General features: G+C 54.3%; 1 gene segment (V, D, J or C); it reads left to right on the top strand.

The window, feature by feature from the left end:
* The first annotated feature begins 5331 nt into the window (after positions 1 to 5331).
* The window catches only part of LOC139248760 (Ig heavy chain C region-like), a 160580-nt gene continuing 142015 nt past the window's right edge, over positions 5332 to 23896 (top strand). Inside the window, 1 exon segment of the C gene segment in view lies at positions 5332 to 5379. Within this exon segment, the coding sequence occupies positions 5334 to 5379 (46 nt within the window).

Raw genomic sequence — 23896 nt, 5'->3', positions numbered from 1 at the left:
ACTCTGATTAGCACGTGGGACTGGTAGCAATCCAGAGATTACTACCTTTGAGGTCCTTTTTAATTTAACTCCTAGCTCCCTAAATTCAGCTTGTAGGACCTCTTCCCGCTTCTTACCAATATCATTGGTACCTACGTGTACCACGACAACTGGCTGTTCACCCTCCCTCTCCAGAATGCTCTGCAGCCGCTCCGAGACATCCTTGCACCAGGGAGGCAACATACCATCCTGGAGTCTCGGCTGTGGCCGCAGAAACTCCTATCTATTCCCCTTACAATAGAGTCCCCTATCACTATCGCTCTCCCACTCTTTTTCCTGCCCTTCTGTGCAGCAGAGCCACCCACAGTGCCATGAACCTGGCTGCTGGTGCCTTCCCCTGGTAAGTCATCTCCCCCAACAGTATCCAAAACGGTATATCTGTTTTGGAGGAAGATGACCGCAGGGGACTCCTGCACTACCTTCCTGCTCTTGCCTTGTCTCTTGGTCACCCATTCACTATCTGTCCTAACCCTTACCTGCGGTGTGACCAACTCACTAAATGTGCTATCCACAACATTCTCAGCATCGCGCATGCTCCAGAGTGAGTCCATCCGCAGCTCCAGTGCCGTCATGCTGTCTGTCAGGAGCTGCAGCTGAACACACTTCCAGCACACATAGTAGTCAGGGACACTGGAAGTGTCCCTGATATCCCACATAGCACAGGAGGAGCATGACATGGGTCCGAGCTCTCCTGCCATGACTTAACCCTTAAATTAATTTACTTACTAAAATTTACTTAAATACCAAACGTCTACTTAGTAGTTCGCTGCCAATTAAACCAATCTAAATGTCAGTCTAAAAGAGAGTTATACTTACCAGTCGAACAGCCAACCACTTACCAGCTTGGCTGTGATGTCACCTCTTGATTTCTCACCCCTCTATCTTTGTCTGCAGTTGGTTGGGTTGGTCTCTGGGCCTCCGTCTCCTACTCTCGCACTCTTTATCAGCTGCTCTAGTGTCAGCATTGGTAGGAAAAATAAGACAAAACAGCACCTGCCACCCCCACTTTCTCTTAAAACTCACCCACTTACCAAACTCACGAATGCCACTCTATGCTGCTGCACTCTGTGCTCTGCATGAGCTGCCTCTTTTTAAACTGTATCTAGGTCAGATGACTCACTACTGGTCAGTCGTTTACAGAACTGGTTTTAACTAGCTGCTAATTGCCTCCTACTGGAGAGTTACCTTGTTTTTCTCTGCCTAACCCTGAAAGATCCCCAACTATTTAACTTTTCCCTTTTAAATTAAACTGCTACTTACTTAGAAGCTGCTGGCAATTGGCACTAACAATTTACTCCAGCCTCCAAATGGTTTAAAGAGAATAACCCTTAAAACTCACCCACTTACCAAACTCACGAATGCCATTCTATGCTGCTGCACTCCAGGGGCAATGGAGGAAGGTCCAGGGGCAATGGGAGAAGGTCCAGGGGTAATGGGGGAAGGTCCAGGGGCAAAGGGGGAAGGTCCAGGGGCAATGGGGCAGGTCCAGGGGCAATGGGAGAAGGTCCAGGGGTAATGGGAGAAGTTCCAGGGGCAATGGGGGAAGGTCCAGGGGCAAAGGGGGAAGGTCCAGGGGCAATGGGGCAGGTCCAGGGGCAATGGCGGGAGGTCAAAGGGCAATGGGGAAGGTCCAGGGGCAATGGGGGAAGGTCCAGGGGCAATGGAGGAAGGTCCAAGGGCAATGGGGGAAGGTCCAGGGGCAATGGGAGAAGATCCAGGGGCAATGGGGGAAGGTCCAGTGGCAATGGGAGAAGATCCAGGGGCAATGGGGGAAGGTCCAGGGGCAATGGGAGAAGATCCAGGGGCAATGGGGGAAGGTCCAGGGGCAATGGCGGGAGGTCCAAGGGCAATGGGGGAAGGTCCAGGGGCAATGGGGAAAGGTCCAGGGGCAATGGGAGAAGATCCAGGGGCAATGGGGGAAGATCAAGGGGCAATGGGGGAAGGTCCAGGGGCAATGGCGGGAGGTCCAAGGGCAATAGGGGAAGATCCAGGGGCAATGGGAGAATGTCCAGGGGCAATGGGGGAAGATCCAGGGGCAATGGGGGAAGGTCCAGGGGCAATGGGAGAAGATCCAGGGGCAATGGGGGAAGGTCAAGGGGCAATGGGGGAAGGTCCAGGGGCAATGGTGGGAGGTCCAAGGGCAATGGGGGAAGATCCAGGGGCAATGGGAGAAGGTCCAGGGGCAATGGGGGAAGGTCCAGGGGCAATGGGATAAGACCTGCAGCAGAGTTTTGGATGAGCTCACGTTGATTGAGGCTGGAAGATGGGAGGCTGGCCATGAGAACTTTGGACGAGTCGATTACCTTAATATAATGTTATCATGTTGTGGGACCAACACACAATCCATATTCTCTCTAGTCTCGTTTGGCTCTGCCCGGCCCCTTTAAGGGGCAGCGTGGGCCATTCAACACACCCCAGACTGGGCACTTTCTGTATCGAGAATCCGGCAAGCTGGCTGTGTGGGTTCCCCGAGTTCCTGACCTGGCCCCCCGCCCCCTGAGTTCCTGACCTTACCCCCCGACCCCGAGTTCCTGAGCTTACCCCCCGACCCCGAGTTCCTGACCTTACCCCCCGACCCCGAGTTCCTGACCTTACCCCCCGACCCTGAGTTCCTGACCTTACCCCCCGCCCCCTGAGTTCCTGACCTTACCCCCCGACCCCGAGTTCCTGACCTTACCCCCCGACCCCGAGTTCCTGACCTTACCCCCCGACCCCGAGTTCCTGATCTTACCCCCCGACCCCGAGTTCCTGACCTTAAACCCCTGACCCCGAGTTCCTGACCTTACCCCCCCGACCCCGAGTTCCTGACCTTACCCCCCCGACCCCGAGTTCCTGACCTTACCCCCCGACCCCGAGTTCCTGACCTTCTCCCCCGACCCCGAGTTCCTGACCTTACCCCCCGACCCCGAGTCCCTGACCTTCTCCCCCGACCCCGAGTTCCTGACCTTACCCCCACGACCCTGAGTTCCTGACCTTACCCCCCGACCCCGAGTTCCTGACCTTCTCCCCCGACCCCGAGTTCCTGACCTTACCCCCCGACCCCGAGTTCCTGACCTTGCCCCCCCGACCCCGAGTTCCTGACCCTCTCCCCACTCTCCGAGCTTCTCCACTCCCCCACCTCCCCCGCCATTGATCCCCTCTCCTCTCTCTCCCTTCTCCCCTCTCCATCAATCCCCTCCCCCTGCCCCCATCAATCCCCTCTCCTCTCCCTCCCTCCCCTCCCCCCACATCAATCCCCCCCCCAGCCCCTCCCCCACAACACGGCCGTGCAGAGGGAGTGGAAAACACGGAGCCAATAATGGCTGCGATTGTTGAACACTCCGTTCTCGGGATGTGGCCATCGCTGGCTAAGCCGCCATTTTGTGCCCATGCCCTAGTAGCCAATGAGAAGGGAGTGATGGTGTTTGGCCTTCTCCCTGACCCTGGGTTTGGGACAACCCAGTGTCTGGCCCGGCCCACCTCACAGGGCAGTGAGGAGTTGGTGTGGGTCTGGAGTCACATATGGGCCGGGCCGGGTAAGGGCGACAGGTTACCTTCCCTGAACAACAGTCGGGACTCTCACCGCTACCTGCTCCACTTTAAAAGCTCCAGATTTGTAAACTGATTTCAGATTGTTAAACTGGTGGGATTGATGAGTGCACTGGACCGGCCCAGGCCTCGGGATTCCTGGTCCAGTAACACAACCTCCACACCACTGTCAGGGACACTGTCCAACATATCAACCCTTGTGACCATGGAACCGGCCCATCCACACTCCTTCAATCACAGCACTCACCCGTGGGCCGGGCTCGGGGGCCTCCGTATGTTCTGGGCCAGACTTCTATTGGCCGAGGCACAGGATACAAGAGCAGGGGGGTTAGGCTTGAACTGTACACAACATTGTTAGGCCACAGCTGGAGTACTGCGTGCAGTTCTGGTCACCACATTACAGGAAAGATGTGATTGCACTGGAGAGGGTACAGAGGAGGTTTACGAGGATGTTGCCGGGACTGGAGAATGTTGGCCATGAGGAAAGATTGGATAGGCCGGGGGTGTTTTATTTGGAATAGTGGAGGCTGAGCGGAGAGTTAATTGAGGTGTATAAAACTATGAGGGGCCTGGATGGAGTGGATTGGAAGGAGCTGTCGAGCCTGCACCACCATTCAATAAGATCATGGCTGATCATTCCCTCAGTACCCCTTTCCTGCTTTCTCTCCATACCCCTTGATCCCTTTAGCCGTAAGGGCCATATCTAACTCCCTCTTGAATATATCCAATGAACTGGCCTCAACAACTCTCTGCGGCAGGGAATTCCACAGGTTAACGACTCTCTGAGTGAAGAAGTTTCTCCTCATCTCGGTCCTAAATGGCCTATCCCTTATCCTGAGACTGTGTCCCCTGGTTCTGGACTTCCCCAACATCGGGAACATTCTTCCTGCATCTAACCTGTCCAGTCTCTTCAGAATTTTATATGTTTCTATGAGATCCCCTCTCATTCTTCTAAATTCCAGTGAATACAGGCCCAGTTGATCCCGTCTCTCCTCATATGTCAGTCCTTCCATCCCGGGAATCAGTCTGGTGAACCTTCGCTGCACTCCCTCAATAGCAAGAACGTCCTTCCTCAGATTAGGAGACCAAAACTGATGTACCATGACACCCAGGTCTCGTTGCACATCCCCTTTTCCTAATCTGCCGCCATTCAGATAATATTCTGCCTTCGTGTTTTTGCCACCAAAGTGGATAACCTCACATTTATCCACATTATACTGCATCTGCCATGTATTTGCCCACTCACCTAACCTGTCCAAGTCACTCTGCTGCCTCATAGCATCGTCCTCACAGCTCACACCGCCACCCAGTTTAGTGTCATCTGCAAACTTGGAGATATTACACTCAATTCCTTCATCCAAATCATTAATGTATATTGTAAAGAGCTGGGGTCCCAGCACTGAATCCTGCGGCACCCCACTAGTCACTGCCTGCCATTCTGAAAAGGACCCGTTTATCCCGACTCTCTACTTCCTGTCTCTGTTTAACATTCAAATAAATAAACTAAAGTTAAGTGTCCCTGGACCTTGAATGCGGAACTGATTCTTGCTGGGGACCTGCTGTATAAATAAATCAGGGAATTGAAATGTGTGCTGGGGGCGGTGAGAGGGAGCTGAGCCTGTGGTTTGAGTGGGTGTGCCTCTGTTGAAACCTCACTCACTCACTCACCCCAGTTCCCTATTTAAACAGCACTGACTGGGTCCCCACACCAAGGCGCCCTGAAGCTGCCGATTTGTGGCGTGTGTCTGTCTGCACACACAGGGGTAATGGCGAGTGCTGCTTGTCTCGGTGTCCTTCTGGCCTGTGTGATGGGTGAGTTATTGTGCACCCAGTGCTGCCTGGCTTGTCCGGGAGGCTGTGTGAGCCCGTGTTGTTCCCTGTATTAAAGTGCACCCTTCTCACTCTCTCTTCTGTTCACAGGCGTGCGGTCCGCTATCGAGCTGAGACAGTCTGCTGCTGCCGTGAAACGGCCCGGGGAGTCTCACAAACTGTCCTGTACAGTCAGTGGCTTCAGCCTCGACAGCTCCTGGCTGAACTGGGTTAAACAGGCCCCCGGGCAAGGGCTGGAGTGGTTACTGGATTACAAGCATGGTGGTACCAGTAGTTATGCGCCTGGAATTCGAGGACGATTTGTTCCTTCAAGAGGTTCGACCACGATCGCCCACCTGGAAATCAGCAAACTGACAGCCAGCGACACCGCCATCTATTACTGTGCGAGACACAGTGAGAGGAAGCAGGGCTGGGCTGGTACAAAAACTCAGCCGCACTACAGTCAGGGGAATCAGTGAAAGGGGAAGCACCATGGCTCACCCCCAGCCTCGCCGTGTTGGGTTCTGTCCCCCCTGGGAATGGGAGAGGGCATTAGAAACATAGAAACATACAAAATAGGTGCAGGAGTAGGCCATTCGGCCCTTCGAGCCTGCATCACCATTCAATAAGATCATGGCTGATCAATCCCTCAGTACCCCTTTCCTGCTTTCGCTCCATACCCCTTGATTCCTTTGGCCATAAGGGCCACATCTAACCGTCTTGACTATATTTAGTGAATTGGCCTCAACAGCTCTCTGTGGTAGGGAATTCCACAGGTTCACCACTCTCTGAATGAAGAAGTTTCTCCTCATCTCGGTCCTAAATGACTTACCCCTTATCCTTAGACTGTGTCCCCTGGTTCTGGACTTCCTCAACATCGGGAACATTCTTCTCGCATCTAACCTGTCCAGTCCCGTCAGAATTTTATATGTTTCTATGAGATCCCCTCTCATTCTTCTAAACTCCAGTGTATAAAGGCTCAGTTGATCCAATCACTCCTCATATATCAGTCCTGCCATCCCAGGAATCAATCTGGTGAACCTTCGCTGTACTCCCTCAATAGCAAGAATGTCCTTCCTCAGATTAGGGAATCAAAACTGAACACAATATTCCAGGTGAGGCCTCACTAAGTCCCTGTACAACTGCAGTAAGACCTCCCTGCTCCTATACTCAAATCCCCGAGCTATGAAGGCCAACGTGCCATTTGCCTTCTTCACCGCCTGCTGTACCTGCATGCCAACTTTCAATGACTGATGAACCATGACACCCAGGTTTCGTTGCACCTCCCCTTTTCCTAATCTGTCATCATTCAGATAATATTCTGCCTTCGTGTTTTTGCCCCCAAAGTGGATAACGTCACATTTATCCACATTATACTGCATCTGCCATGTATTTGCCCACTCACCTAACCTGTACAAGTCACCCTGCAGTCTCTTAGCATCCACCTCACAGCTCACACCGCCACCCAGCTTAGTGTCATCTGCAAACTTGGAGATATTACATTCAATTCCTTCATTTAAATCATTGATGTATATTGTAAATAGCTGGGGTCCGAGCACTGAACCCTGCAGCATTCTGAAAAGGACCCGTTTATCCCGACTCTCTGCTTCCTGTCTGCCAACCAGTTTTCTATCCACGTCAGTACATTACCCCCAATACCATGTGCTTTGATTTTGCACACTAATCTCTTGTGTGGGACCTTGTCAAAAGCCTTTTGAAAGTCCAAATACACCACATCCACTGGGTTCTCCCTTGTCCACTCTACTAGTTACATCCTCAAAAAATTCTAGAAGATTTGTCAAGCAGGATTTCCCTTTCATAAATCCATGCTGACTTGGACCGATCCTGTCACTGCTTTCCAAATGCGCTGCTATTTCATCTTTAATAATTGATTCCAACATTTTCCCCACTACTGATGTCAGGCTAACCGGTCTATAATTACCCGTTTTCTCTCTCCCTCCTTTTTCAAAAAGTGGTGTTACATTAGCTACCCTCCAGTCCATAGGAACTGATCCAGAGTCGATAGACTGTTGGAAAATGATCACCAATGCATCCACTATTTCTAGGGCCACTTCCTTAAGTACTCTGGGTTGCAGCCTATCAGGCTCTGGGGATTTATCGGCCTTCAATCCCATCAATTTCCCCAACACAATTTCCTAACTAATAAGGATTTCCTTCTTTTCGCTAGACCCTCGAACCCCGAGTATTTCCGGAAGGTTATTTGTGTCTTCCTTAGTGAAGACAGAACCGAAGTATTTGTTCAATTGGTCTGCCATTTCTTTGTTCCCCATTATAAATTCACCTGATTCTGTCTGCAAAGGACCTACGTTGGTCTTCACTAATCTTTTTCTCTTCACATATCTATAGAAGCTTTTGCAGTCAGTTTTTATGTTCCCTACAAGCTTCCTCTCATATTCTATTTTCCCCCTCCTAATTAGACCCGTTGTCCTCCTCTGCTGTATTATAAAATTCTCCCAATTCGCAGGTTTTCTGCTTTTTCTAGCCAATTTATATGCCTCTTCCTTGGATTTAACACTATCCCTAATTTCCCTTGTTAGCCACGGTTCAGCCACCTTCCCTGTTTTATTTGTACTCCAGACAGGGATGTGCAATTGTTGAAGTTCATCCATGTGATCTTTAAATGTTTGCCATTGCCTATCCACTGTCAACCCTTTAAGTATCATTTGCCAGTCTATCCTAGCCAATTCACATCTCATACCATCGAAGTTACCTTTCCTTAAGTTCAGGACCCTAGTCTCTGAATTAACTGTGTCACTCTCCATCTTAATAAAGAATTCTACCATTTTATGGTCACTCTTCCCCAGAGGGCCTTGCACAACAAGATTGCTAATTAGTTCTTTCTCATTTCACATCACCCAGTCTAGGATGGCCAGCTCTATAGTTGGTCCCTCGACATATTGGTCTCGAAAGCCATCCCTAATACACTCCAGGAAATCCTCCTCCACCGCATTGCTACCAACTTGGTTAACCCAATCAATATGTAGATTAAAGTCGCCCATGATAACTGCTGTACCTTTATTGCACGCATCCCTAATTTCCTGTTTGATGCCATCCCCAACCTCACTACTACTGTTTGGTGGTCTGTACACAACTCCCACTAGCGTTTTCTACCCTTTGGTATTCCGCAGCTCCACCCATACCGATTCCACATCATCCAGGCTAATGTCCTTCCTTACTATTGCGTTAATTTCCTCTTTAACCAGCAATGCCACCCCACCTCCTTTTCCTTTCTGTCTATCCTTCCTGAATGTTGAATACCCCTGGATGTTGAGTTCCCAGCCTTGATCACCCTGGAGCCATGACTCCGTATTCCCAATTATATCATAATCGTTAATAGCTGCCTGCGCATTTAATTCATCCACCTTATAACGAATACTCCTCGCATTGAGGCACAAAGCCTTCAGGCTTGTCTTTTTAACACTCTTTGTCCCTTTAGAATTTTGCTGCAATGTGGCCCTTTTTGATTTTTCCCTTGGGTTTCTCTACCCTCCACTTTTACTATTCTCCTTTCTGTCTTTTGCTTCTGCCTCCATTTTATTTCCTTCTGTCTCCCTGCATAGCTTCCCATCCACCTGCCATATTAGTTTAACCCCTCCCCAATAGCACTAGCAAATACTCCCCCTAGGACATTGGTTCCGGTCCTGCCTAGGTGCAGACTGTCTGGTTTGTACAGGTCCCACCTCCCCCAGAACCGGTTCCAATGTCCCAGGAATTTGAATCCCTCCCTGCTGCACCACTCCTCAAGCCACATATTCATCTGCGCTATCCTGCCATTCCTACTCTGACTAGTACGTGGCACTGGTAGCAATCCTGAGAGTACTCCCTTTGAGGTCCTGCTTTTTAATTTAACTCCTAGCTCCCTAAGTTCAGCTTGTAGGACCTCATCCCACTTTTTACCGATATCATTGGTACCTATGTGCACCACGACAACTGGCTTTTCACCCTCCCCCTTCAGAATGCTCTGCAGCTACTCCGATACATACTTGACCCCTGGGAAGCCCAGGGGCAGGATCGCACGACCCAGGCCCCACCCACCCACTCTCTGCCCCCCCCCCGGGAACGGGAGAGGTTACTAGCTGGGAATCCCAGCGGCAGGATCACACGACCCAGGCCCCACCCACCCACTGTCTGCCCCCCCCCCCGGGAACGGGAGAGGTTACTAGCTGGGAATCCCAGCGGCAGGATCGCACGACCCAGGTTCCCCCACCCACCCACCACCAGGCCCCACCCACCCACTGTCTGCCCCCCCCCCCGGGAATGGGAGAGGTTACTAGCTGGGAATCCCAGCGGCAGGATCACACGACCCAGGCCCCACCCACCCACTGTCTGCCCCCCCCCCCGGGAACGGGAGAGGTTACTAGCTGGGAAGCCCAGCGGCAGGATCACATGACCCAGGCCCCACCCACCCACTGTCTGCCTATCGTCTGCCTTCCCTGTGACAGACACTGTCGGTCCTGCATTGGCTCTTCAGTCACCTGAAAACTCATTAGTGATCCGTAAGACAAAGGTCCTCCACCAGCCTGTCCTCACCGCATTGCACTGCCCCCCAGTCATCAAGATCCACGGTGCAGCCCTCGACGACGTGAACCATTTCCCATATCTCGGGAGCCTCTTATCAACAAAAACAGACATTGATGCGGAGATTCAACAGCGCCTCCAGTGCGCCAGTGCAGCCTTCGGCCGTCTGAGGAAAAGTGTGTTTGAGACCAGGCCCTCAAAACTACCACCAAACTCATGGTCTACAGGGCTGTAGTAATACCCACCCTCCTGTATGGCTCAGAGACATGGACCATGTACAGTAAACACCTCAAGTCGCTGGAGAAATACCACCAACGCTGTCTTCGCAAGATCCTGCAAATCCCCTGGGAGGACAGCTGCACCAACATCAGTGTACTCGACCAGGCCAACATCCCTAGCATTGAAGCACTGACCACACTCGGCCAACTCCGCTGGGCAGGCCACACTGTCCGCATGCCAGACACGAGAATCCCAAAGCAAGTTCTCTATGCAGAACTCCTTCACGGCAAACGAGCCAAAGGACACCCTCAAAGCCCCCCTGATAAAGTGCGACATCACCACTGTCACCTGGGAGTCCCTGGCCAAAGAACGGCCTAAGTGGAGAAAGTGCATCCAGGAGGGCGCTGAGCACCTTGAGTCTCAATGCCGAGAGCGTGCAGAAACCACGCGCAGGCAGTGGAAGGAGCGTGCGGCAAACCAGTCCCACTCACCCCTTCCCTCAACCACTGTCTGTCCCACCTGTGACAGGGACTGTGGCTCCCGTATTGGACTGTTCAGCCACCAAACAACTCACTTCAGGAGTGGAAGCAAGTCTTCCTCGATTCCGAGCGACTGCCTATGATGAAGATTAGCGGGGAAATCCTGGCTCCGGGGGACGGTCTATGATGAAGATTAGCAGGGGATTCCTGGCTCCGGGGGTACTGCCTATGATGAAGATTAGCGGGGGATTCCTGGCTCCAGGGGGAATGCTGATGATGAAGATTAACGGGGGATTCCAGGCTCCGGGGGACTGCCTATGATGAAGATTAGCGGGGATTCCTGGCTCCGGGGGGATGGCCTATGATGAAGATTAGCGGGGGATTCCTGGCTCCGGGGGGATGGCCTATGATGAAGATTAGCGGGGGATTCCTGGCTCTGGGGGGACTGTATATGATGAAGATTAGCAGGGGATTCCTGGCTCCGGGGGACGGCCTATGATGAAGATTAGCGGGGGATTCCTGGCTCCGGGGGGACTGCCTATGATGAAGATTAGCGGGGGATTCCTGGCTCCGGGGGACTGCCTATGATGAAGATTAGCGGGGGATTCCTGGCTCTGGGGGGCTGCCTATGATGAGGATTAGCGGGGGATTCCTGGCTCCGGGGGAAGGCCTATGATGAAGATTAGCGGGGGATTCCTGGCTCCGGGGGACGGTCTATGATGAAGATTAGCGGGGGAATCCTGGCTCTGGGGGACTACCTATGATGAAGATTAGCGGGGGATTCCTGGCTCGGGGGGATTGCCTATGATGAAGATTAGCGGGGGATTTTTGGCTCCGGGGACGGCCTATGCTGAAGATTAGAAACATAGAAACATAGAAACATAGAAAATAGGTGCAGGAGCAGGCCATTCAGCCCTTCTAGCCTGCACCGCCATTCAATGAGTTCATGGCTGAACATGAAACTTCAGTACCCCCTTCCTGCTTTCTCACCATACCCCTTGATCCCCCGAGTAGTAAGGACTTCATCTAACTCCCTTTTGAATATATTTAGTGAATTGGCCTCAACTACTTTCTGTGGTAGAGAATTCCACAGGTTCACCACTCTCTGGGTGAAGTAGTTTCTCCTCATCTCGGTCCTAAATGGCTTACCCCTTATCCTCAGACTGTGACCCCTGGTTCTGGACTTCCCCAACATTGGGAACATTCTTCCTGCATCTAACCTGTCTAAACCCGTCAGAATTTTAAACGTTTCTATGAGGTCCCCTCTCATTCTTCTGAACTCCAGTGAATACAAGTCCAGTTGATCCAGTCTTTCTTGATAGGTCAGTCCCGCCATCCCGGGAATCAATCTGGTGAATCTTCGCTGCACTCCCTCAATAGCAAGAATCTCCTTCCTCAAGTTAGGAAACCAAAACTGTACACAATACTCCAGGTGTGGCCTCACCAAGGCCCTGTACAACTGTAGCAACACCTCCCTGCCTCTGTATTCACATCCCCTCGCTATGAAGGCCAACATGCCATTTGCTTTCTTAACCGCCTGCTGTACCTGCATGCTAACCTTCAATGACTGATGTACCATGACACCCAGGTCTTGTTGCACCTTCCCTTTTCCTAATCTGTCACCATTCAGATAATAGTCTGTCTCTCTGTTTTTACCACCAAAGTGAATAACCTCACATTTATCCACATTATACTTCATCTGCCATGCATTTGCCCACTCACCTAACCTATCCAAGTCACTCTGCAGCCTAATAGCATCCTCCTCGCAGCTCACACTGCCACCCAACTTAGTGTCGTCCGCAAATTTGGAGATACTGCATTTAATCCCCTCGTCTGAATCATTAATGTACAGTGTAAACAGCTGGGGCCCCAGCACAGAACCTTGCGGCACCCCACTAGTCACTGCCTGCCATTCTGAAAAGTCCCCATTTACTCCCACTTGTTGCTTCTTGTCTGACAACCAGTTCTCAATCCTGAGCATTAGCGGGGGATTCCTGGCTCCGGGGACGGTCTATGCTGAAGATTAGCGGGGGATTCCTGTCTCCGGGGGCTGCCTATGATGAGGATTGGCAGGGATTCCTGTCTCCGGGGGCTGCCTATGACGAGGATTAGCGGGGGATTCCTGGCTCCGGGGGACTGCCTATGATGAGGATTGGCAGGGATTCCTGGCTCCGGGTTGATGGCCTATGATGAGGCTTAGCGGAGGATTCCTGGCTCCGGGTTGATGGCCTATGATGAGGCTTAGCGGGGGTTTCCTGGCACCGGGGACGGCCTATGATGAAGATGAGCGAGGGATTTCTAGCTCCGGGGAGACTGCCTATGATGAAGATTAGCGGGGGATTCCTGTCTCCCGGGAATGGACTATGATGTAGATTAGCGGGTGATTCCTTGCTCTGGGGGATGGCCTATGATGAAGATTAGCGGGGGATTCCTGGCACCGGGGACGGCCTATGATGAAGATGAGCGAGGGATTTCTAGCTCCGGGGAGACTGCCTATGATGAAGATTAGCGGTGCATTCCTGGCTCCGGGGGGACTGCCTAAGATGAAGATTAGCGGGGGATTCCTGTCTCCCGGGAATGGACTATGATGTAGATTAGCGGGTGATTCCTTGCTCTGGGGGATGGCCTATGATGAAGATTAGCGGGGGATTCCTGGCTCCGGGAGGACTGCCTATGATGAAGATTAGCGGGTGATTCCTTGCTCTGGGGGATGGCCTATGATGAAGATTAGCGGGGGATTCCTGGCTCCCGGGAATGGACTATGATGTAGATTAGCGGGTGATTCCTTGCTCTGGGGGATGGCCTATGATGAAGATTAGCGGGGGATTCCTGGCTCCGGGGGATGGCCTATGATGAAGATTAGCGGGGGATTCCTGGCTCCGGGGAATGGCCGATGATGAAGATTAGCGGGGGATTCCTGGCTCCGGGGAATGGCCGATGATGAAGATTAGCGGGGGATTCCTGGCTCCGGGGAATGGCCGATGATGAAGATTAGCGGGGGATTCCTGGCTCCGGGGAATGGCCGATGGTGAAGATTAGTGGGGGATTCCTGGCTCCAGGGGACTGCCTGTGATGAAGATTAGCGGGTGATTCCTTGCTCTGGGGGATGGCCTATGATGAAGATTAGCGGGGGATTCCTGGCTCCGGTACGACTGCCTTTGATGAAGATTAGCGGGGGATTCCTGGCTCCGGGGGGATGGCCTATGATGAGGATTAGCGGGGGATTCCTGGCTCCGGTACGACTGCCTTTGATGAAGATTAGTGGGGGATTCCTGGCTCCAGGGGACTGCCTGTGATGAAGATTAGTGGGTGATTCCTTGCTCTGGGGGATGGCCTATGATGAAGATTAGCGGGGGATTCCTGGCTCCGGTACGACTGCCTTTGATGAAGATTAGCGGGGGATTCCTGGCTCCGGGGGGATGGCCTATGATGAGGATTAGCGGGGGATTCCTGGCTCCGGGGGGACTGCCTAAGATGAAGATTAGCGGGGGATTCCTGGCTCCGGGCGGATGTCCTATGATGAAGATTAGCAGGTGAATCCTGGCTCCGGGGCTGGACTATGATGAAGATTAGCGGGGGAATCCTGGCTCTGGGGGACTGCCTGTGATGAAGATTAGCGGGGGAATCCTGGCTCTGGGGGACTGCCTGTGATGAAGATTAGCGGGTGATTCCTGTCTCCGGGGAACGGACTATGATGAAGATTAGCAGGCGATTCCTGGCTCTGGGGGGACTGCCCATGATGAAGATTAGCGGGGGATTCCTGGCTCCGGGGTGACTGTCTATGATGAAGATGAGCGGGGGATTACGGGCTCCGGGGGACTGCCTATGATGAAGATTAGCCGGGGATTCCTGGCTCCGGGGTGACTGCCTATGATGAAGATGAGCGGGGGATTCCGGGCTCCGGGGGACTGCCTATGATGAAGATTAGCAGGGGATTCCTGGCTCCGGGGACGGCCTATGATGAAGATTAGCGGGGGATTCCTGGCTCCGGGGGACTGTCTGTGATGAAGATTAGCAGGGGATTCCTGTCTCCCGGGAATGGACTATGATGTAGATTAGCGGTAGATTCCTGGCTCCGGGGGATGGATTATGATGAAGATTAGCGGGGGATTCCTGGCTCCGGGGGACTGCCTATGATGAAGATTAGCCGGGGATTCCTGATCCGGGGGGACTGCCTATGATGAAGATTAGCGGGGGATTCCTGGCTCCGGGGGGATGGACTATGATGAAGATTAGCGGGGTTTCCTGGCTCCGGGCAGATGTCCTATGAGGAAGATTAGCGGGGGATTCCTGGCTCCGGGGACGGCCTATGATGAAGATTAGCGGGGGATTCCTGGCTCCGGGGGGACTGCCTATGATGAAGATTAGCGGGGGATTCCTGGCTCCGGGGACGGCCTATGATGAAGATTAGCGGGGGATTCCTTGCTCTGGGGAATGGCCTATGATGAAGATTAGCGGGGGATTCCTGGCTCTGGGGGACTGCTTGTGATGAAGATTAGCGGAGGATTTTTGGCTCCGGGGACGGCCTATGATGAAGATTAACGGCTGATTCCTGGCTCCGGGGGGACTGCCTATGATGAAGATTAGCCGGGGATTCCTGGCTCCGGGGGGACTGCCTATGATGAAGATTAGCGGGGGATTCCTGGCTCCGGGGGGATGGACTATGATGAAGATTAGCGGGGTTTCCTGGCTCCGGGCAGATGTCCTATGAGGAAGATTAGCGGGGGATTCCTGGCTCCGGGGACGGCCTATGATGAAGATTAGCGGGGGATTCCTGGCTCCGGGGTGACTGCCTATGATGAAGATGAGCGGGGGATTCCTGGCTCCAGGGGACGGCCTATGATGAAGATTAGCGGGGGATTCCTGGCTCCAGGGGACGGCCTATGATGAAGATTAGCGGGGGATTCCTGGCTCCGGGGGGACTGCTTATGATGAAGATTAGCGGGGGATTCCTGGCTCCAGGGGACGGCCTATGATGAAGATTAGCGGGGGATTCCTGGCTCCGGGGACTGCTTATGATGAGGATTAGCTGGTGATTTCTGGCTCCGGGGGGACTGCTTATGATGAGGATTAGCGGGGGATTCCTGGCTCCAGGAGGATGGCCTATGATGAAGATTAGCGGGGGATTCCTGGCTCCGGGGGGATGGCCTATGATGAGAATTAGCGGGGGATTCCTGGCTCCGGGGTGATGGCCTATGATGAGGATTAGCGGGGGATTCCTGGCTCTGGGGGGATGACCTATGATGAAGATTAGCGAGGGATTCCTGGCTCCGGGGGCTGCCTATGATGAAGATTAGCGGGGGATTCCTGGCTCCGGGGAATGGCTTATGATGAGGATTAGCGGGGGATTCCTGGCTCCGGGGGGAACTGTCTATGATGAGGATTAGCGGGGGATTCCTGGCTCCGGGGGGATGGCCTATGATGAGGATTAGCGGGGGATTCCTGGCTCCGGGGGGATGGACTATGATGAGGATTAGCGGGGGATTCCTGGCTCCGGGGGGACTGCCTATGATGAGGATTAGCGGGGGATTCCTGGCTCCGGGGGGACTGCCTATGATGAGGATTAGTGGGGGAGTTCTGGCTCCAGGGGGACTGCCTATGATGAAGATTAGCGGGGGATTCCTGGCTCCGGGGGGATGGCCTAAGATGAAGATTAGCGGGGGATTCCTGGCTCCGCTGGACTGCCTATGATGAAGATTAGCGGGGGATTCGTGGCTCCGGGGAATGGCCTATGATGAAGATGAGCGGGGGATTCCTGGCTCCGGGGGGACTGCCTATAATGAAGATTAGCGGGAGATTCCTGTCCCCGGGAACGGACTATGATGTAGATTAGCGTGGGATTCCTGGCTCCGGGCGGATGTCCTATGATGAAGATTAGCGGAGGATTCGTTGCTCTGGGCGATGGCCTATGATGAAGATTGGCGGGTGAATCCTGGATACGGGGGATGGACTATGATGAAGATTAGCGGGGGATTCGTTGCTCTGGGCGATGGCCTTTGATGAAGATTAGCGGGGGATTCCTGTTTCCGGGGAACGGACTATGATGAAGATTAGCGGGGGAATCCTGGCTCTGGGGGACTGCCTGTGATGAAGATTAGCGGGCGATTCCTGGCTCCGGGGGATGGCCTATGATGAAGATTAACGGGTGATTCCTGGCTCCGGGGGGACTGCCTATGATGAAGATTAGCCGGGGATTCCTGGCTCCGGGGGGACTGCCTATGATGAAGATTAGCGGGGGATTCCTGGCTCCGGGGGGATGGACTATGATGAAGATTAGCGGGGTTTCCTGGCTCCGGGCAGATGTCCTATGAGGAAGATTAGCAGGGGATTCCTGGCTCCGGGGACGGCCTATGATGAAGATTAGCGGGGGATTCCTGGCTCCGGGGGGACTGCTTATGATGAAGATTAGCGGGGGATTCCTGGCCCCGGGGGGACTGCTTATGATGAGGATTAGCTGGTGATTTCTGGCTCCGGGGGGACTGCTTATGATGAAGATTAGCGGGGGATTCCTGGCTCCGGGGGGATGGCCTATGATGAAGATTAGCGGGGGATTCCTGGCTCCGGGGGGATGGCCTATGATGAAGATTAGCGGGGGATTCCTGGCTCCGGGGAATGGCTTATGATGAGGATTAGCGGGGGATTCCTGGCTCCGGGGGGAACTGTCTATGATGAGGATTAGCGGGGGATTCCTGGCTCCGGGGGGATGGCCTATGATGAGGATTAGCGGGGGATTCCTTGCTCCGGGGGGATGGACTATGATGAGGATTAGCGGGGGATTCCTGGCTCCGGGGGCTGCCTATGATGAAGATTAGCGGGGGATTCCTGGCTCCGGGTGCTGCCTATGATGAAGATTAGCGGGGGATTCCTTGCTCTGGGGGATGGCCTATGATAAAGATTAGCGGGGAATCCTGGCTCTGGGGTACTGCCTGTGATGAAGATTAGCGGGGAATCCTGGCTCTGGGGGCTGCCTATGATGAAGATTAGTGGGGGATTCCTGGCTCCGGGGGGATGGCCTAGGATGAAGATTAGCGGGGGATTCCTGGCTCCGGGGACGGCCTATGATGAAGATTTGCGGGGGATTCCTGGCTCCGGGCAGATGTCCTATGATGAAGATTAGCGGTGGACTCCTGGCTCCGGGGGACTGCCTAAGATGAAGGTTAGAGAGGGATTCCTGGCTCCGGGGTGATGGTCTATGATGAAGATTAGCGGGGGATTTTTGGCTCCGGGGAAGGCCTATGATGAAGATTAGCGGTGGATTCTTGGCTCTGGGGGGACTGCCTATGATGAAGATTAGTGGGGGATTCCTGGCTCCGGGGGGATGGCCTAGGATGAAGATTAGCGGGGGATTCCTGGCTCCGGGGACGGCCTATGATGAAGATTTGCGGGGGATTCCTGGCTCCGGGCAGATGTCCTATGATGAAGATTTGCGGGGGATTCCTGGCTCCGGGCAGATGTCCTATGAGGAAGATTAGCAGGGGATTCCTGGCTCCGGGGACGGCCTATGATGAAGATTAGCGGGGGATTCCTGGCTCCGGGGGGACTGCTTATGATGAAGATTAGCGGGGGATTCCTGGCCCCGGGGGTACTGCTTATGATGAGGATTAGCTGGTGATTTCTGGCTCCGGGGGGACTGCTTATGATGAAGATTAGCGGGGGATTCCTGGCTCCGGGGGGATGGCCTATGATGAAGATTAGCGGGGGATTCCTGGCTCCGGGGGGATGGCCTATGATGAAGATTAGCGGGGGATTCCTGGCTCCGGGGGGATGGCCTATGATGAAGATTAGCGGGGGATTCCTGGCTCCGGGGAATGGCTTATGATGAGGATTAGCGGGGGATTCCTGGCTCCGGGGGGAACTGTCTATGATGAGGATTAGCGGGGGATTCCTGGCTCCGGGGGGATGGCCTATGATGAGGATTAGCGGGGGATTCCTTGCTCCGGGGGGATGGACTATGATGAGGATTAGCGGGGGATTCCTGGCTCCGGGGGCTGCCTATGATGAAGATTAGCGGGGGATTCCTGGCTCCGGGTGCTGCCTATGATGAAGATTAGCGGGGGATTCCTTGCTCTGGGGGATGGCCTATGATGAAGATTAGCGGGGAATCCTGGCTCTGGGGTACTGCCTGTGATGAAGATTAGCGGGGAATCCTGGCTCTGGGGGCTGCCTATGATGAAGATTAGCGGTGGATTCTTGGCTCCGGGGGGACTGCCTATGATGAAGATTAGCGGTGGATTCTTGGCTCCGGGGGGACTGCCTATGATGAAGATTAGTGGGGGATTCCTGGCTCCGGGGGGATGGCCTAGGATGAAGATTAGCGGGGGATTCCTGGCTCCGGGGACGGCCTATGATGAAGATTTGCGGGGGATTCCTGGCTCCGGGCAGATGTCCTATGATGAAGATTAGCGGTGGACTCCTGGCTCCGGGGGACTGCCTAAGATGAAGGTTAGAGAGGGATTCCTGGCTCCGGGGTGATGGTCTATGATGAAGATTAGCGGGGGATTTTTGGCTCCGGGGAAGGCCTATGATGAAGATTAGCGGTGGATTCTTGGCTCCGGGGGGACTGCCTATGATGAAGATTAGTGGGGGATTCCTGGCTCCGGGGGGATGGCCTAGGATGAAGATTAGCGGGGGATTCCTGGCTCCGGGGACGGCCTATGATGAAGATTTGCGGGGGATTCCTGGCTCCGGGCAGATGTCCTATGATGAAGATTAGCGGTGGACTCCTGGCTCCGGGGGACTGCCTAAGATGAAGGTTAGAGAGGGATTCCTGGCTCCGGGGTGATAGCCTATGATGAAGATTAGCGGGGGATTTTTGGCTCCGGGGAAGGCCTATGATGAAGATTAGCGGGTGTTTCCTGGCCCCGGGGGGACTGCCTATGATGAAGATTAGCGGGCGATTCCTGGCTCTGGGGGACTGCCTGTGATGAAGATTAGCGGGGGATTCCTGGCTCCGGGGACAGCCTATGACGAAGATTAGCGGGGGATTCCTGGCTCTGGGGGACTGCCTGTGATGAAGATTAGCGGAGGATTCCTGGCTCCGGGGACAGCCTATGACGAAGATTAGCGGGGGATTCCTGGCTCCGGGGGGATTGCCTATGACGAGGATTAGCGGGGGATTCCTGGCTCCGGGGGGATGGACTATGATGAAGATTAGCGGGGTTTCCTGGCTCCGGGCAGATGTCCTATGAGGAAGATTAGCGGGGTATTCCTGGCTCCGGGGGGACTGCCTATGATGAAGATTAGCGGGGGATTCCTGGCTCCGGGGGGACTGCCTATGATGAAGATTAGCGGGGGATTCCTGGCTCCGGGGGGACTGCCTATGATGAAGATTAGCGGGGGATTCCTGTCCCCGGGAACGGACTATGATGAAGATTAGCGGGGGATTCCTGGCTCTGGGCGGATGTCCTATGATGAAGATTAGCGGGGATTCCTTGCTCTGGGGGATGGCCTATGATGAAGATTAGCGGGGAATCCTGGCTCTGGGGGACTGCCTGTGATGAAGATTAGCGGGTGATTCCTGTCTCCGGGGAACGGACTATGATGAAGATTAGCGGGCGATTCCTGGCTCTGGGGGGACTGCCCATGATGAAGATTAGCGGGGAATTCCTGGCTCCGGGGGCACTGCCTATGATGATGATTAGCGGGGGATTCCTGGCTCCGGGCAGGTGTCCTATGATGAAGATTAGCGGGGGATTCCTGGCTCCGGGCAGGTGTCCTATGATGAAGATTAATGGGTGATTCCTGGCTCCGGGGGGACTGCTTATGATGAAGATTAGCGGGGGTTTCCTGTCTCCGGGGAACGGCCTATGATGAAGATTAGCGGTGGATACCTGGCTCTGGGGTGACTGTCTATGATGAAGATGAGCGGGGGATTCAGGGCTCCGGGGGACTGCCTATGATGAAGATTAGCAGGGGATTCCTGGCTCTGGGGGAAGGCCTATGATGAAGATTAGCGGGGGATTCCTGGCTCTGGGGAATGGCCTATGATGAAGATTAGCGGGTGTTTCCTGGCCCCGGGGGGATTGCCTGTGATGAAGATTAGCGGGGGATTCCTGGCTCCGGGCAGATGTCCTATGATGAAGATTAACGGCTGATTCCTGGCTCCGGGGGCACTGCCTATGATGAAGATTAGCGGGGGATTTTGGCTCCGGGGACGGCCTATGCTGAAGATTAGCGGGGGATTCCTGGCTCCGGTACGACTACCTTTGATGAAGATTAGCGGGGGATTTTGGCTCCGGGGACGGCCTATGCTGAAGATTAGCGGGGGATTTTTGGCTCCGGGGACGGCCTATGATGAAGATTAACGGGTGATTCCTGACTCCGGTACGACTGCCTATGATGAAGATTAGCGGGGGATTCCTGGCTCCGGCGGACTGCCTATGATGAAGATTAGCGGGGGATCCCTGGCTCCGGGGGGATGGCCTATGATGAGGATTAGCGGGGGATTCCTGGCTCCGGGGGGACTGCCTATGATGAGGATTAGCGGGGGAGTTCTGGCTCCGGGGGGTACTGCCTATGATGAAGATTAGCGGGGGATTCCTGGCTCCGGGGGGATGGCCTAAGATGAAGATTAGCGGGGGATTCCTGGCTCCGCTGGACTGCCTATGATGAAGATTAGTGGGGGATTCGTGGCTCCGGGGAATGGCCTTTGATGAAGATGAGCGGGGGATTCCTGGCTCCGGGGGGACTGCCTATGATGAAGATTAGCGGGGGATTCCTGTCCCCGGGAACGGACTATGATGAAGATTAGCGGGGGATTCGTTGCTCTGGGCGATGGCCTATGATGAAGATTAGCGGGTGAATCCTGGATACGGGGGATGGACTATGATGAAGATTAGCGGGGGATTCCTGGCTCCGGGGGCACTGCCTATGATGAAGATTAGCCGGGGATTCCTGGCTCCGGGGGGACTGCCTATGATGAAGATTAGCGGGGGATTCCTGGCTCGGGGTGATTGCCTATGATGAAGATTAGCGGGGGATTCCTGGCTCCGGGGGGATGGCCTATGATGAAGATTAGCGGGGGATTCCTGGCTCCGGGGGACAGCCTATGATGAAGATTAGCGGTGGACTCCTGGCTCCGGAGGACTGCCTATGATGAAGATTAGCGGGGGATTCCTTGCTCTGGGGGATGGCCTATGATGAAGATTAGCGGGGAATCCTGGCTCTGGGGTACTGCCTGTGATGAAGATTAGCGGGGAATCCTGGCTCTGGGGGACGGCCTATGATGAAGATTTGCGGGGGATTCCTTGCTCTGGGGAATGGCCTATGATGAAGATTAGTGGGGGATTCCTGGCTCCGGGCAGATGTCCTATGATGCAGATTAGCGGTGGACTCCTGGCTCCGGGGGACTGCCTAAGATGAAGGTTAGAGAGGGATTCCTGGCTCCGGGGGGATGGCCTATGATGCAGATTAGCGGGGGATTCCTGGCTCTGGGGGCTGCCTATGATGAGGATTAACGGCTGATTCCTGGATCCGGGGGGACTGCCTATGATGAAGATTAGCGGGTGATTCCTGTCTCCGGGGAACGGACTATGATGAAGATTAGCGGGCGATTCCTGGCTCTGGGGGGACTGCCCATGATGAAGATTAGCGGGGGAATCCTAGCTCTGGGGGACTGCCTATGATGAAGATTAGCGGGGGATTCATGGCTCCGGGGGACGGACTATGATGAAGATTAGCGGGGGTTTCCTGTCTCCGGGGAACGGACTATGATGAAGATTAGCGGTGGATACCTGGCTCTGGGGTGACTGTCTATGATGAAGATGAGCGGGGGATTCAGGGCTCCGGGGGACTGCCTATGATGAAGATTAGCGGGGGATTCCTGGCTCTGGGGGACTGCCTATGATGAAGATTAGCGGGGGATCCCTGGCTCCGGGGGACTGCCTATGATGAAGATTAGCGGGGGATCCCTGGCTCCGGGGGACTGCCTATGATGAAGATTAGCGGGGGATCCCTGGCTCCGGGGGGATGGCCTATGATGAGGATTAGCGGGGGATTCCTGGCTCCGGTGGGACGGCCTATGATGAAGATTAGCGGGTGAGTTCTGGCTCCGGGGGGACTGCCTATGATGAAGATTAGCGGGTGAGTTCTGGCTCGGGGGGACTGCCTATGATGAAGATTAGCGGGTGAGTTCTGGCTCCGGGGGGACGGCCTATGATGAAGATTAGCGGGTGAGTTCTGGCTCCGGGGGGACTGCCTATGATGAAGATTAACGGGTGAATCCTGGCTACGGGGGACTGCCTGTGATGAAGATTACCGGGGGATTCCTGGCTCCGGGGGAACTGCCTAAGATGAAGATTAGCGGGGGATTCCTGGCTCCGCTGGACTGCCTATGATGAAGATTAACGGGTGAATCCTGGCTACGGGGGACTGCCTATGATGAAGATTAACGGGTGAATCCTGGCTACGGGGGACTGCCTGTGATGAAGATTAGCGGGGGATTCCTGTTTCCGGGGAACGGACTATGATGAAGATTAGCGGGTGAATCCTGGCTACGGGGGACTGCCTATGATGAAGATTAGCGGGGGAATCCTGGCTCTGGGGGACTGCCTGTGATGAAGATTAGCGGGGGATTCCTGGATCCGGGGGATGACCTATGATGAAGATTAGCGGGGGATTCCTGGCTCCGGGGGAACTGCCTATGATGAAGATTAGCGGGGGATTCCTGGCTCCGGGTTGACTGCCTATGATGAAAATTAGCGGGGTTTCCTGGCTCCGGGGGGACTGCCTATGATGAAGATTCGCGGATGATTCCTGGCTCCGGGTTGACTGCCTATGATGAAGATTAGCGGGGGATTCCTGGCTCCGGGGACTGCCTATGATGAAGATTCGCGGATGATTCCTGGCTCTGGGGGGACTGTCTATGATGAAGATGAGCGGGGTATTCCTGGCTCCGGGGACGACCTATGATGAAGATTAGCGGGTGATTTCTGGCTCCGGGGGGACTGTCTATGATGAAGATTAGCGGGGGATTCCTGGCTCCGGGGACTGCCTATGATGAAGATTCGCGGATGATTCCTGGCTCTGGGGGGACTGTCTATGATGAAGATGAGCGGGGTATTCCTGGCTCCGGGGACGGCCTATGATGAAGATTAGCGGGTGATTTCTGGCTCCGGGGGGACTGTCTATGATGAAGATTAGCGGGGGATTCCTGGCTCCGGGGGGACTGCTTATGATGAGGATTAGCGGGGGATTCCTGGCTCCGGGAGGACTGCTTATGATGAGGATTAGCGGGGGATTCCTGGCTCCGGGAGGACTGCCTAAGATGAAGATTAGCGGGGGAT

This window comes from Pristiophorus japonicus, unplaced genomic scaffold (genome assembly GCF_044704955.1).
Source record: "Pristiophorus japonicus isolate sPriJap1 unplaced genomic scaffold, sPriJap1.hap1 HAP1_SCAFFOLD_292, whole genome shotgun sequence".
In the NCBI taxonomy this organism is placed as follows: domain Eukaryota; kingdom Metazoa; phylum Chordata; class Chondrichthyes; family Pristiophoridae; genus Pristiophorus; species Pristiophorus japonicus.
The sequence above is the reverse complement of the archived record's forward strand: the minus strand, read 5'-3'. Positions and strand labels throughout refer to the sequence as shown.